General features: G+C 29.8%; 2 protein-coding genes across 2 annotated transcripts; both read right to left on the reverse strand.

Moving 5' to 3' along the window:
• Positions 1-913: 913 nt before the first annotated feature.
• On the reverse strand, positions 914-4,416 carry LOC130810952 (transcription factor RAX3-like). Its single transcript, XM_057677071.1, has 5 exons — positions 4,138-4,416; positions 3,360-3,489; positions 2,061-2,810; positions 1,046-1,102; positions 914-938 (listed from the first exon to the last, which is right to left on the reverse strand). The coding sequence occupies exons 1-5, from the start codon at positions 4,271-4,273 to the stop codon at positions 914-916; spliced, it is 1,098 nt and encodes a 365-aa protein (XP_057533054.1). The 5' UTR covers positions 4,274-4,416.
• Positions 4,417-5,587: 1,171 nt separating this feature from the next.
• LOC130810563 (branched-chain-amino-acid aminotransferase 2, chloroplastic-like) lies at positions 5,588-12,387 on the reverse strand. Its single transcript, XM_057676670.1, has 8 exons — positions 12,201-12,387; positions 9,959-10,135; positions 9,633-9,764; positions 9,392-9,490; positions 8,680-8,796; positions 7,499-7,594; positions 6,599-6,711; positions 5,588-5,722 (listed from the first exon to the last, which is right to left on the reverse strand). The coding sequence occupies exons 1-8, from the start codon at positions 12,309-12,311 to the stop codon at positions 5,608-5,610; spliced, it is 960 nt and encodes a 319-aa protein (XP_057532653.1). The 5' UTR covers positions 12,312-12,387; the 3' UTR covers positions 5,588-5,607.
• Positions 12,388-13,426: the final 1,039 nt, after the last annotated feature.

A 13,426-nucleotide genomic window follows, 5' to 3' on the forward strand; every position in this document is an offset into this window, starting at 1 on the left:
AATATATTCATTTAATTTGTTTGTTTAATATGTCTCATATTAATCGCAATGTGTTGATATTAGCAATTTACATAAATAAGATAATTAATTTTTGTCTTATTTGGAGAGCAAATATTTTTTTTAGGTAGGATCCTAAATTCGATTATAAGCTAGCCCTTCTCTTTTCTTCAACCTATCCTGTAATTTTTAAATAAAATTAATTAAAAAAAAATGCTTTAATATCTTATAAAATTAAGTATGTTATTTATTTCATGTAGAATAATTAGAGCCCAGGAAAAAACATAAAAATACCTCAACTTAAGTACTCAACATAAATCCTGATCATGTCTAAATTAAAATTTGTAATATTTATTTAATATTAAATAATGGAGAAGTATTTATACTTCTTGCTTTAGATGCAAATACACTTTTTAAAATTATGTTATCACAATTTCAATGTAATACTTAAAATATTAATTACTAATTTATAAGTATACATAATAAAACTATTATTAGAATAAATTGATATTTGTATAATACATCTCTAAACAAATCTAACAAAAACTCACAAATATTATATTAGACGATTTTAACATGAGACGATCTATATATTGTACGTTAAATAGCCTAATTAATATAAATTATGAAAATATAAAATTCTTATTATTTTGAGATCATCTCACTGAGAAATAGTCTCTTATAATAATGGTTAAATACATTTCTTTATAAACAAAGAATAATACAACTACTCCTATACTTGTAAAGTAGCTAGCAAATAAAATATAGTATAAACCTAGATAATTTTTCTAATTAATTGTGATAATCCCTATAATGCATCTTAACCATTGATATAATAACAGAATCTGAGCAAATAGGCACAAGTACAAACTACATTCCAACTGTTTAGTGAATGAAAATATGCTCTTCATATAAATCACTTCACAATGAGCCAACTGTTTCTGGGATTTTGCCAGATTTATATCAAGTTTAATACACACTAATGAATATTAAATATTAAAATAAAGAAAAGGAGTAATAGTATAAAGAATATATATATGGTTTATACTTTATAGCAAAGAACACTATGCATGCTGATTGTTGAGCAGAGACAAAAGAGTTTAATCTGCAGGAATATTATATTTCATGTTTTACTCATTTTGTATATTTACGTGAAAAAACTCTCACATCGTAATTTGAAATGATGTAAAATGGTAGGAACGGACGAGCATGTAGCTAGCAAGGGCATTTATTTCTTTGTTCTACTTATTTTACATCATTTTAGTGAAAAAGTATCATATCCTAATTTAAAATAATGCAAATAAATTGAGACAGATAAATCCTTTTGTCCTTAGCTAGCTAGGGCATCTCATTCTCTACTTGTCCTTATTCTATGCATTTGTACTTCACTCTTTTGAGCGTTTGATAACTAGTATCTAGTAATATATCCAACGAAAATAGCTACAAGTATAAAATTTTACTTAGTTAAGTCTTAGACAAGATCCAATTTTCGTATTTATATTTATTAGTTAAAATGATATTTAATATGTGGATGAAGATTAAATTAGTGAAAGAATAACGGGTCATTTTCAAAATAAAAAATATAGTAAACTTAATGGGATAAATAAATTAAAAATAAAAATTGTAGCTACTTGTATAGTTGTATGTAATGAAAGAAGTATATGAACAGATATACCTAAAAAAGCTAACCTAACTTAGTAGCTAACACTTCTTCATTCTTTATATTTCATTGGATTCTTGTACTTACACCAATAAATAGATAGAAACCATAATCCCATTTCTCTCTAACTCCAAGAAAAATTCACTTGTGTTTCTGACTTCAATTATTTTCTCATCATATTTTTTATTTAAAATAAAATTTAAAATATAAAAAGTAATATATTGTTTTCTAAAGGAAAAAGTAATGCCACTAGCTTCAACCATATATTGAAGAAAACAATGTCCAACACAACAAAAACCACTCTCAAATAAATTCATACACACTATAATTTACACCAAAGTTTTTACATAGTAACAAATAACACACAAAAAATGAATACTAAAGCTCAATATTATTAGGGTACCTCATATGCTCTTCAAAATGACTACCTTCTTCTTCAATACCTTGAATCAAAGCATTACCATCAAGTTCCAAATTAGGAAGAGATCCCATTGAAATCATTCCTTCATGATTGTTTACCAAATGATCACCACCGTAATCGCCGCCAGCACCGCCACCACAACCACCACCGCCACCGCCATACAAGAATTCAAGTCCATCTAAAACCTCCCTTTGTGGGTTGTTGCCATTATTACTACTCATCAACGCCTCAATTTCGGGTGGGAAAGTACTACTTTGCCCTTCCACCATTTGACCTTCATGTGTATAGATATCATTACTTGGATAATCAATGTTATTTATATTAGGATAATGATCATGATTATGAAGAAGGATTTGATTAGGGTTTATAGTATGATCATAATCCCCTTCAATCTTCATCAGTAATTTCATGGTTGAAGTGTGATTATGATCCTCATTATTGCTAACTCCTTGGAAAATATTACAAGAATTTGAGTAATTAAGCAAATTCAATTGAGGAAGTATAGGGAATTGGTTGTGATTATTGTATAAAGATGAAGTAAATGAAATTGGATTAACCATTTTGTTATCCATTACTTCTTGTTTTAGTATTGGGTTATTGCTAGGGTTTCTAGAATGTTGTTGTTGATCTCTCCTTTGTTTACCCAAAAGCTTCTTCTTCAATCTTGTATTCCAATAATTCTTTATGTCATTATCCGTTCTTCCTGGTAATTGTGCTGCAATTATAGACCACCTATTCATCCAAAATTATGGTGTACAAGTTTATCAATTACCAAGAAAATTAAACTAATTTGGTCCAATTGGTTAACGGTACTAATTGATGTAATGAAAATGATGAATTTGTAGTGTAAACTTTAATGACATTTATCATGTCATTTCCATGGTAATGAAAGTATGATCATAAAAAACATTGTTTACAATTTTTGATTACCATCTAATAGTATCATATGTTCAAATGATAATGCATTGGAATTAATTTTTTGAATAGAATAAGCATGACCATTATTATTAAATTTGTCAAGATATATTCCTACCAAACTACACTAAATTCCTATTAACATTTTCACCATTTGGTACTGATTACCAAACACACCGTTAGAGTATATAACATATTATGGGATCTTAAGCATCAACTTACATTGTATAAATATGCGATATAGTATATATCATATATTAAGACCTTAATTATTAACTAAAGTTTTTGGTTAAAATTCGAAAATATGTTATATACTTATCAATATACAGTTTGAAAAATGAAAATGGGAAATTAAAATGATCATACCTGCTTCCTATACTAACATAAAGACTTAAGATAATCTTATCTTCCTCTTCTGAGAATCCTCCATGCTTGATGTTAGGTCTAAGATAGTTCAACCATCTAAGGCGGCAACTCTTTCCACATCTCTTGAGCCCTAGAAATTCACATACAAAGAAATAAATAAAATTAAGATTGAATCAGCTTAAAGCTTTTAGATAAGGTGATTTTTTGGTGCATGATATCATAAACCTAAGTCACGATTTTTAATTGTGAAACCTCAGCCATCATCTTAAACTTTTGATTGAAATAATTTCTTACAAAAATTTCAAAAACGATTAAGAAAATATTTTAGCTAAATAGCTAGGGTTACCAATCTCAACCATCACCAACTTAATTGAACTTTTTCTTGAAATGGTTTCTTGATATAATAGCCAAACCCAAATTAAGGGTTCAAATAAAACTTCAACCATCAACTTAAACAGAGAATTTCATAAACGATCAAGAAAATATTTTAGCTAGGTAGCCCTTATAACTTGTAATTTTGATATCATGTCAAGAAATTAACCAATAAAACTGATTTAACCTGAGGATGCTTGAGATTGGTAACGGTAACCCTAAAGGGTTACCAATGTCAACCATCAGCAGGTTAAACTTCGGTTTCATCGGTTAATTTCTTGACATCATATCAGAAATTCAAGTTATGGGGTTGAAAAAAATCATAGCCATCAGTTTAAACTTTTAGTTGAAATAATAGATTTTAAAAACGATCAAGAAAATATAGTGGCGAGGTAAATAGGGTTACCGATCTTTTGAGGCAAGGCAATCCAATTACCACCAGTGCCATGTTTTTCAATATAAGATTTGAGCTTAGCATCTTCTTCAGGAGACCATGGACCTTTCTTCACATTAGCTTTATCACAACAAGGAGCTCTTCCCATTTCTTTTAATTTCTCCTTAATTATATTATATGATTAATAATTATTTATGTTTAGCAATATGATTAAGAGGTGATTAACTTGTAATCTCTTCTCTAATCTTTAATCTTTTCCTTAGAGAAAGAAAGAAGAAAAGGGTGAGGAAGATAACAGGAAGGAGAATAATGATAGATAGGAAGAGGATAACAAAAGAGTACTCAGAAAAGTCATGTGTGGATAATTAAAATAATATTGGGTGTAAAGTAAAATGATTTTTGAATGATATAATAATTAAGTATGATTAATCATACCAGTATGTAAGACAGGATTTTTCTTCTTGTCTTTCTTCATTTGGTATCTAATATAATGTTTCATCATTTTTATAGACTCATGGGTCTAGTCATTACTCTAGTTATATTTCTTTCCTTAAAACATATGAATGCCATGCATGGGTCCCATAATAATTTTATGTGATGTTAGACATCATGTAATTTAACTATCAATTCATATTGTTTACTATTTATTCAAATAGTTGAATTAAATAAGACTCTAAAGAAAAGGAAACTAGTACGTTGTTGCAACACTAAGATATGCGTAAAGGTAAAGGTAAAGGAATGAATTATAACAAAAATCGCATAAAATATAACAAATATTACGCATAAAAGGAATAAAAATTGAGTTTATCAATAAGTGAAAATAATTAAACCCTAAAGTGTGAGTTTAAGAACGTGCATCTTAATGTAATTGTTAAATTATCAAAAAGATATATAAATTTTTTATTTTGGAAAGGCCGAGAGGGCACCTAAAAGGCTAAAAGTACCTATTGAACGCTTAAGTTTTTGATCATTCATACCGTGTTTGACATGTGGTTTATTGGCTCTATATATTTTTCTTTTATCTTTGCATTATTTTCTCTGCCTTTGAGTGTCTAAATTCATAACAATAACAAGTGATAATTTGAGATAATTACAAAAATTTTACCATGATTTTATCATAGTACTTATTTCTATACCAAAAAAGACCATATAAAGTTCCACGAGAGTAAAGTAAACTTTGCAAGTAAACATCTTTGACACAAGTATACAAACACATTACTTAATTTGACATTTAGATTTTTTATTATTACAGAATATATTGAGAAAAGGGACTCAAAAACTTATGTAGGATAGTAATACTTGCTCTCTAACAGAGATAAAATCCGATTCTCTTACAATTAGACTATTATCATTGTTGTAAATTGTAAGCTTTTAACAATTTGCAAACACTCCATCTAAACCACAAGATTAGCTTAAAAATGGTAATTAAAACATTCAAATGTCAATATGTATACAATCTTGGTGAAAAGTGTAGAGTCCTTGTTAATTAATTTCTACCATCCAACCATTTTTGTCCTCAATCAAACCATTTTGAATTGCAACATATGTTGATGAAAGCCTCTTCGATACCGAGTTCTCACCTGTCCTGTATTCTATCCTGCATTTGTAACAATATTATTCTAGTTATTACAAGACGTTCTCATCAATAGACAATTCTATATTAAGTTAAGTCTCGAATTATATTAATGAAAATATCAATTTTAAATATTAAAATACTTATTTATTAAATTTAGGTTGCTTGTATTGACATGTCTCAAAATGAGACAATCTTATACAATTTTTTTTCTTTTGACTTAAAAACTCTTGCCAAACTCAATATGACTAGGCTGTTGGGATGATTTATCCCACATCAACAAATGAAAGATAGTGTGCACATTTTATAAGTTATTGAAACCCTTCTTCCCATTGCCATATGTTTTTGGGATAATATTACCTCCTTGGCTTATGAAGTGTGTGCACATCATTTCTTCCCGTTAATGTGCTGACATTCACAATAAGTTCAGCCTAATTTAACACATGCCCATTATGAACTAGCACTTGACGAACATACATGTCAACTCTAGTTAGAACAGGCCCAAATATTTTAAATGACTTGAACTCAAAAAAAAGGTTCAAATCGAGTGTAATAGAAATACGACTGTTTTGACCTGTTTTCTTAATTTTTGTAAACTTTTATGTTTTATGTCATCAGTTTTTGGTAGGCACCTTAAATTTTGTATTTTTAGTCAATATTTCTTTATTGTAGCCTTACTATAAGTACATTAGTCCTTTTTATAACAAAGTAGTTTTAATATCAAAATTAGTTATTATTTTTATGAGAAAAATGTTAATGATAAGAAAAAAGTTTTAAAAACCTCAACCCAATGGGTCAACCCAAACCTAACACAACCTAGCTCTAAAGTTAAGCGCCCCATAAAAATAATCCGACTTAAAGTCGTTGGCCTCACGCGTAAAAATAGATATTTTTACGCACCTTTTACCACGGTAAGTAATGGTACCCACAGGAGCAACAACAACGGCTGTTCCAGTGCCGAAAACTTCGTCAGCTTCAAGCAATTCGCTCACTGGGATAAGCCGTTCTTCAACCTATTACAATCAACGTTTTCATCAAGTTGTAATAGTTTAAACAAACTAGCTTATACGACAATTCAACCAAAAGGTTAAGCAAATAGTTAAGGTCCGAGAATATGTTATATACTTTAATACGCCCATGATTTGTCATGTTGGTTTTTGATACCATGTAAAAAAACCAACTCAACCAAAAGTTTAAACTGATGATTGAGTCTAAAATATGTTTTATACTACTCCCTCCTATTCACTTAATGTGTCTCATTTGACTTTTTAATACTCCCTCCTATTCACTTTATGTGCCCCATTTGACTTTTCATCATTTTTTAGGTGGTCAAATGAGATCACATATAAAAGAAAAAAGTATAGTATTTTTAAATTTTAATAGGGGTAAAGTGGAATTAGTAGGTGTAAAAGTGTGAAAAAATTAATTTTAGTAAGGGTAAAATGGTAAAGTGAGCATACCTAAAATAGAAATAAGACATTTAAAGTGACTTAACTAAATAAGGAAATGAGACATTTAAGATGAATAGGAGGGAGTACGTTTTAGGTGATCAATTAGGACACGTGTGAAATAAAAAAGTGTAGTGTTTTAAGTTTTAATAGGGGTAAAGTAGGATTTATATGTGTAAAGGTGTGAAAAAATTAACATTAGTAAGGATAAATTGGTAAAATTAACTTACTCAATATAAAAATGAGACATTTAAAATGACTTGATCAAATAAAGAAATAAGACATTTAAAGTAAACAGAAAAAAGTATGACATAGCGATTTTAGGTTTCGTAAGAATGATACTATGACTCACATTATAACCAAGATTGCGAGCTATTTCCATTACGCTTTTTCGAGTGACTCCTGGAAGTATTGTACCTTTTACCGGAGGAGTTGAGATTGTGTTTCCCTGAAAATATAATGGATTCAATCATTAAGATGAACCAAAGGTTAATTGCAATAGGTAGAAGTCATTTAATAGCATTAGTAGCCCGTTTGGTTGATGATATTAAATGGCGGTAATTAGAGATACGAACGGGGCGGGGCGGTGCGGGTATTGGAATTACCATTCTCATCCCCATCTGTTAATGCAATCCCCATCCCCGCGGCAGGTATAATTTTTTTCCCCGTCCCCACCCCGATGGATTTGTATCTGAAATCATCCCCGCCCCACACCCATCTGGGTATCCATCCCCGTGTAATTCCCATTTTCCCCACCCCACCACCCGTCAAATCCCCGCTTAATACCCATCTGTGCCACATATTTATATTCAATCCTTGTCTCAAACAAACGCATAACCAAAGTCTCAAACAAATATACATGTCTAAAACAAAAGTATTTCAACATCAACTCAAAATCATCCAAAGTAAATCAATCCAAATTTAGGGTTTTGAAAATAATTTCTTTTTAAAAAAAAATATAAACCGGATACCGGGTACCCGGTTTCCCAAAATTTGTACATATATTGAGGCGGAGCGGGGCGGGGCGGGGATGGGGTGGGTATCACCTAAAACCCATCCCTATCCCCATCCCCATCCCCGCGGTGGGTATGAATTTTATACCCGTACCCGCCCCATGACCCATCAAACCGGGACCCATCCCCTCCTCGATGGGGCGGTTCTCCTATTAGACCCACCCCGCCTGCATCCCTAGTGGTAATGGGATTGAAAACTAGTGTAATTTTAGTTGAAAAATCTTTTGGCTACCCTGATGTTTATGCTTGTCCAACCTCAATTATCTCATTTTCCAACACATTACCATTGGGAGAGGTGATATTAGACTATTAGGTAGTAATGGAAATTTGTAAGAAAAAACTTTTTCTTGTGATCAAAATTCATTACCATGGAAATGACATGGAACTTTTGATGAAATTTTACATTATAAATTATTCTCTTATCATCATTTAGTACCACCAACCAAACGAGTCTGATGGTAATAAAACAGAATGTTATGGTTAAAACAATAGTCAAGTAGATGAAGTTTAAAGGAATTACCTTAACAATGAATATGTTACAAGAAGAAACTTCCTCAATGTATTTCCCGTTCACAGAATCAAGGTATAGAACATCCGAAAAACCTTTGCTCTTTGCCTGAATCAGTGGCCTCAAAGCCTAATATAACAAAATTTGTACTTAATATGACATGAAATCTAAGTAAAATTTCCTCTTAAGATGAGGAACTTAAGCCTGTCAAACTGATTATCGGATTTGTGTTCGAATTATATATAGGCTGGTCAAAACCACTTGACTCAAACCTAGCTTGTTTAGTTAATTTGATTGAAATTCAGAATCATTCAGGTCAACCTAATTTTCGACCCACTTAACCCATTTAGAGTTTTTTTTTTTACATTTCAAGGTCTTTATAATTGATTATATTTAATGTTTTAGGCATCAATTTTAAACATTTAGTATATAACTTTTTTATTTTATATTTCCTATAAAATTTTAGATCAAATTAAATAAATTAAGTTCATATTATACTGATTGATTCAACTCAAAAATAACTCGTATAATTACACAAGTTTATTTCAGGTTTAAAACTTTGACCATAACCTAATCTATTTAATAAACAAATCAGGTTGGATCGACTCATTAATTAATTGTGTCAAAAATCTCAACCCAAATCCAATATCGAGTAAATTTAGATCGCATTAGCAGAATAAATCAGATTTTGTCAGGCCTAGAGGAAGTGTTGAAATGTGCTTACAGGTCCATAATTGCTAATAGTTTTTATTCCACCGGTTCCACCACGTGAAGCACGATCAAATTCTTCCTCTACACACAAATTCAAAGGAGAACTGCCTTCCTAAAATAGGATCAAACATGATTAGATGGTCTAAGAGATGCATGTACATCAATGAAAAGTCAAACTTGGGACTTAATCGATATAAACATATATGTTTTTCAATCTATATATAAGAAACGTTTGAAAAAAACAATCATCTTACTTTGAAATAGTATCCAACAGGGGAAGCATAGATGACGAACATATACTCAAGTGATGGACTCACCCCAAGTATGGGTCCACTTCCTAGGAGTAAAGGTCTAATGTAGAGGGATCCCTTTCCAGGAGGAGGAATCTATTACAAATTAAAATTAATTAATAACATCATCCTAGTAGCGTACGTACATTTTAGAATAAGAGTCATCAATCCAGTATTCTGCATAAGTTAGGTCTGATGGAGGAGGGTATGTGCCCCCTTGTAAGGAGAAATGCACTCACATTTCATAATACGTACATTTTATTATCCCAAAATCATTAAATCGTACATACCCAACGTTTGTTTGCTATAGCGGTCTGCTTCACAGCATCAATGAATTGGCTGACCGAAGGAGAAGGCATGCACATTCTTTCAGCACCAATTTTCAGTCGTTGAGCGTTTTGGTCAGGACGAAACAAGAAAATTCGGCCATCGTCTCTCCTAAATACCTTCATTCCTTCAAATATGCCCTTCAAAAATGTAACATCACCAATGTCATTTACTTATGTTTATAATAGAATAACTGAATCATATTGTTGAAGTGTCCATTTGTATTCACATGTGAGTTGTCTCACATTAAAAAAAGAAAAATATACATCACTTCGTAAACTTGAAAAGTAACTCCCTACTCGTATCAATTGGTATTGGTTGTATTAGTAAAACTCTTTTGGCTTATATGTGGTTTCAAAATAAAATGACTTAGAGTCTTTTTTGCAAAGAGTAAATCTCTTATGCGACCGCTGTATGTATGCGGCCAACCAAAAATTTCAGCCCAACAATTTTCAATGTTATTAATATCAACAGTCAAAGTTTTCAATGCCTATTTCAAGGGTTAAGATGCACATTCCAATAATTAAAATGGGTCATTCTAAGTATTAAAATGAACATTTCAAGAATTAAGTTCAACATCCTACTATAAAGATTTTAATATTTATTTCAAGTCTTAAAATGTACTCCCTAAGCGCCATTTAATTTGCACCACTTTTCATATTAGTTTGTCCCACTCTTTTTTGGCAATAATCCTACACTCTTTTTTAAATCTCATTCACATATTTATTATTCTATCTTTCTTAACCATTCATTTTTGTCATCACTTATTTTTCTTGTCTTATTTTCCAACCAAATTTTCCACTTCACTAAATTTCACTCAAAAAGTATTGGGTGCATTCTCTTATAGATAGAGTGAGTATATCCAAAAGCTTAAAATGTCCATTCCAAGGATTAAAAAGCCTAACAATGTTTTTCCAAAAGGATTAAGTTTAATATCCTACTTCAAAATTAAAATCTCTATTATAAGGCTTGTCTATTCTAATGATTAAAACCCTTATTCAAAGCCTTAACCTTCCTTTTTTATACAGATTGAAATTTAACATTCTACTTTAAAGTTTTTGACGCCTATTTTAAGTAATGAAATGTCAATTTCAAGCCTTAACCTTCATTTTCCAAAAACATTAAGTACAACTTCCTACTATAAAGTTTTAGAGGCCTTTTTAAGTCTTAAAATGTCTATTCTAAAAATCATATTGCCTACTCTAAAACTTAAAATGCCAACACCAAGCTTTAAGTTGTCAATTTAATCCTTAAAATGTCAATTACAAAGCTTAAATTACCTAATCCAATTCTTAAGTTTAATATCCTACTTAAAACTTTAAAATGTCAACTCCAAGCTTTGAATAGCCAATTCGAAGCCTTAAAATGCCAATTTTAAAGCTTAAATTGCCTAATCTAATACTTGTATAACTATTACATTTAGATAATTAAAATGTATAGCCAGTTAAAATCACATAGTTGCAGATGTCATGAAAAACAAGTTAGAAGTCGTAGTGCTACATGGAGATGGAAGCAAGCATAGATAGTAGATACTTCAGTTGGAGATATTTCATCATCTCCATCACCATACTTGTTTTCATCATTATCATATTGTCTTTAGTACCAAACCATGGCTATCCCATGCACATCCACAAATTAAAATTTTAATATTATAAAAATAATTTTATCTTGTATAATCAAGCAAATGGAAATACACATAGACAATCAAAGAAAACGATCGAAGAAGACGATTGAGAAGAAATGAGGACTGGTGTGATGAAGAAGAATTAAAAAAGTAATTAATTGTTTTCTTTTATTTTGCTAAATGAGCTACTAAGCCCAATATAACAAGAGATGTGACACCGTCTCATGGAAGAATTGTTGTTTTGCAAAAGGTTGTTAATGGTTGCACTTGAAAATATTGGTTGATTAGTTAGCTATTAAGCTAGCTAGAATGAAAATATTTAGTAAAACCTTATTTTTGAGAGTCAAAAAAGTGGCTTAAAAGCAAAAATCAAAAATCAATAAAAAATATACTAATAACTTTTTTTTTGAATTTAATAAGTCAACTTTTTATTGCTTAAAAGTTATTTACAAAACACTATTTTTAGATGATAGACCATACAAAGTCAAAAGTCAAATGTAAATTTAAAAATGTCATTTATCAAACGCTCTTTTAGTCAATTTTTTTTTAACTATTAAAAGATTGAAGAAAAATTAGCTCACTTGTCCATAGTTTAAGGCCCCCGAAGCAGGGCTTAATTCAAGATTTCCGTAAGGATTAAGTTGGCCCTCAGCAATAAACCCATCTTCTTGGGAACATTTCATCAAGTACATATAATCCGTAGGGATTAGGCTAAATCCAAGCTTGTCCCAATCAATATCAGCATACTCATCATCACAATTAACTTGGCTGTCAAGGAAAAAACACCTCAATATATTATCATCAAAAGTGCCCGTATAATTCATAATTATCTTAAAATTAAAAGATTATCAATTTTTGGGTTATGATAAATTTAGGAAAATAATATATACAGTTCTTAGGGCTGTGAATAAAAATTAATAAATTTTATTTATGATTAATGATTTTAATTTTTTGAGAGAATCTAATCTAGAAATTAGAAAATAATTAATTTTTTATATAATTATTTTTACTTCCCAAAAAAGAATAAATGCTTAAGTAATAAAGTATATTTAAATTTTTATGTTTCCAAGCAAAAATTATAATAGATTACATAAATAAAATGCAAGATTCTATTATACATACAGCCCTTAAATCTGTATATATTATTTTCCTAAATTTTTTTATTCCGTTAAAAGTTATATACCTGTAAGCAGGAGATATTGCCTGGGATGCGTGAAAATATCGACTTTCAAACTTAAGATACTGCATCCAAAAATTTAACAAATGATTGTGACTAGCTAGAAATTTTCAAAATGGTTATATATTCATCAAATTCTTCATAGGCAAAATTTTGTGATACAAACAACAATTTTTATTACAAATAGTTGAAATTTTTTCCCTTAAAATTGTTGGAAAAATAAATAATATTTGTTTTTACATTGATAAACAAATAAACCTTGATGGGCATGTTTAAGAATTTAATTAGTATATTTATTTTTTTATGACTTAGTAATTTTCTTTATTTAAATGTGGTATCACGCTATGTCAAAATAACATTATGTTTTAGCTGTTTTTTAAATTATATCTTAAGTAGACATTATGTTGGAAATTATTTTCCCCTCAAAGTAAAGAGGCTATAATTTTTTTTTTAACAAATTTAAAGGAAAAGGTCTTCTGAGATTACAAATTAAACAATACCAAATGTAATGAAAGTTTTTTTAGGGTATGGGAAATTCCTACAACTAATAGAAATAGAAAATTAATCTTTGTATAAGTGTTGAGAACTGAACCTCTATTATAAAGGTGAAAGAAAAAGTTTTTAATAATT

This window comes from Amaranthus tricolor, chromosome 4 (genome assembly GCF_026212465.1).
Source record: "Amaranthus tricolor cultivar Red isolate AtriRed21 chromosome 4, ASM2621246v1, whole genome shotgun sequence".
Classification (NCBI taxonomy): Eukaryota; Viridiplantae; Streptophyta; class Magnoliopsida; order Caryophyllales; family Amaranthaceae; genus Amaranthus; species Amaranthus tricolor.

Coding starts and splice junctions, on each gene's coding strand:
- LOC130810563 (XM_057676670.1), bottom strand. CDS start 12,311: ATGTACTTGATGAAATGTTCCCAAGAAGATGGGTTTATTGCTGAGGGC. Junction 6,712..7,498: donor CTCGCAATCTTGGTTATAAT/GTGAGTCATAGT, acceptor TGATTGTAATAG/GTTGAAGAACGGCTTATCCC. Junction 5,723..6,598: donor ATTACTTACCGTGGTAAAAG/GTGCGTAAAAAT, acceptor TTACAAATGCAG/GATAGAATACAGGACAGGTG.
- LOC130810952 (XM_057677071.1), bottom strand. CDS start 4,273: ATGGGAAGAGCTCCTTGTTGTGATAAAGCTAATGTGAAGAAAGGTCCA. Junction 3,490..4,137: donor TGCCTTGCCTCAAAAGATCG/GTAACCCTATTT, acceptor GTGAATTTCTAG/GGCTCAAGAGATGTGGAAAG. Junction 2,811..3,359: donor TATGTTAGTATAGGAAGCAG/GTATGATCATTT, acceptor TTGGATGAATAG/GTGGTCTATAATTGCAGCAC.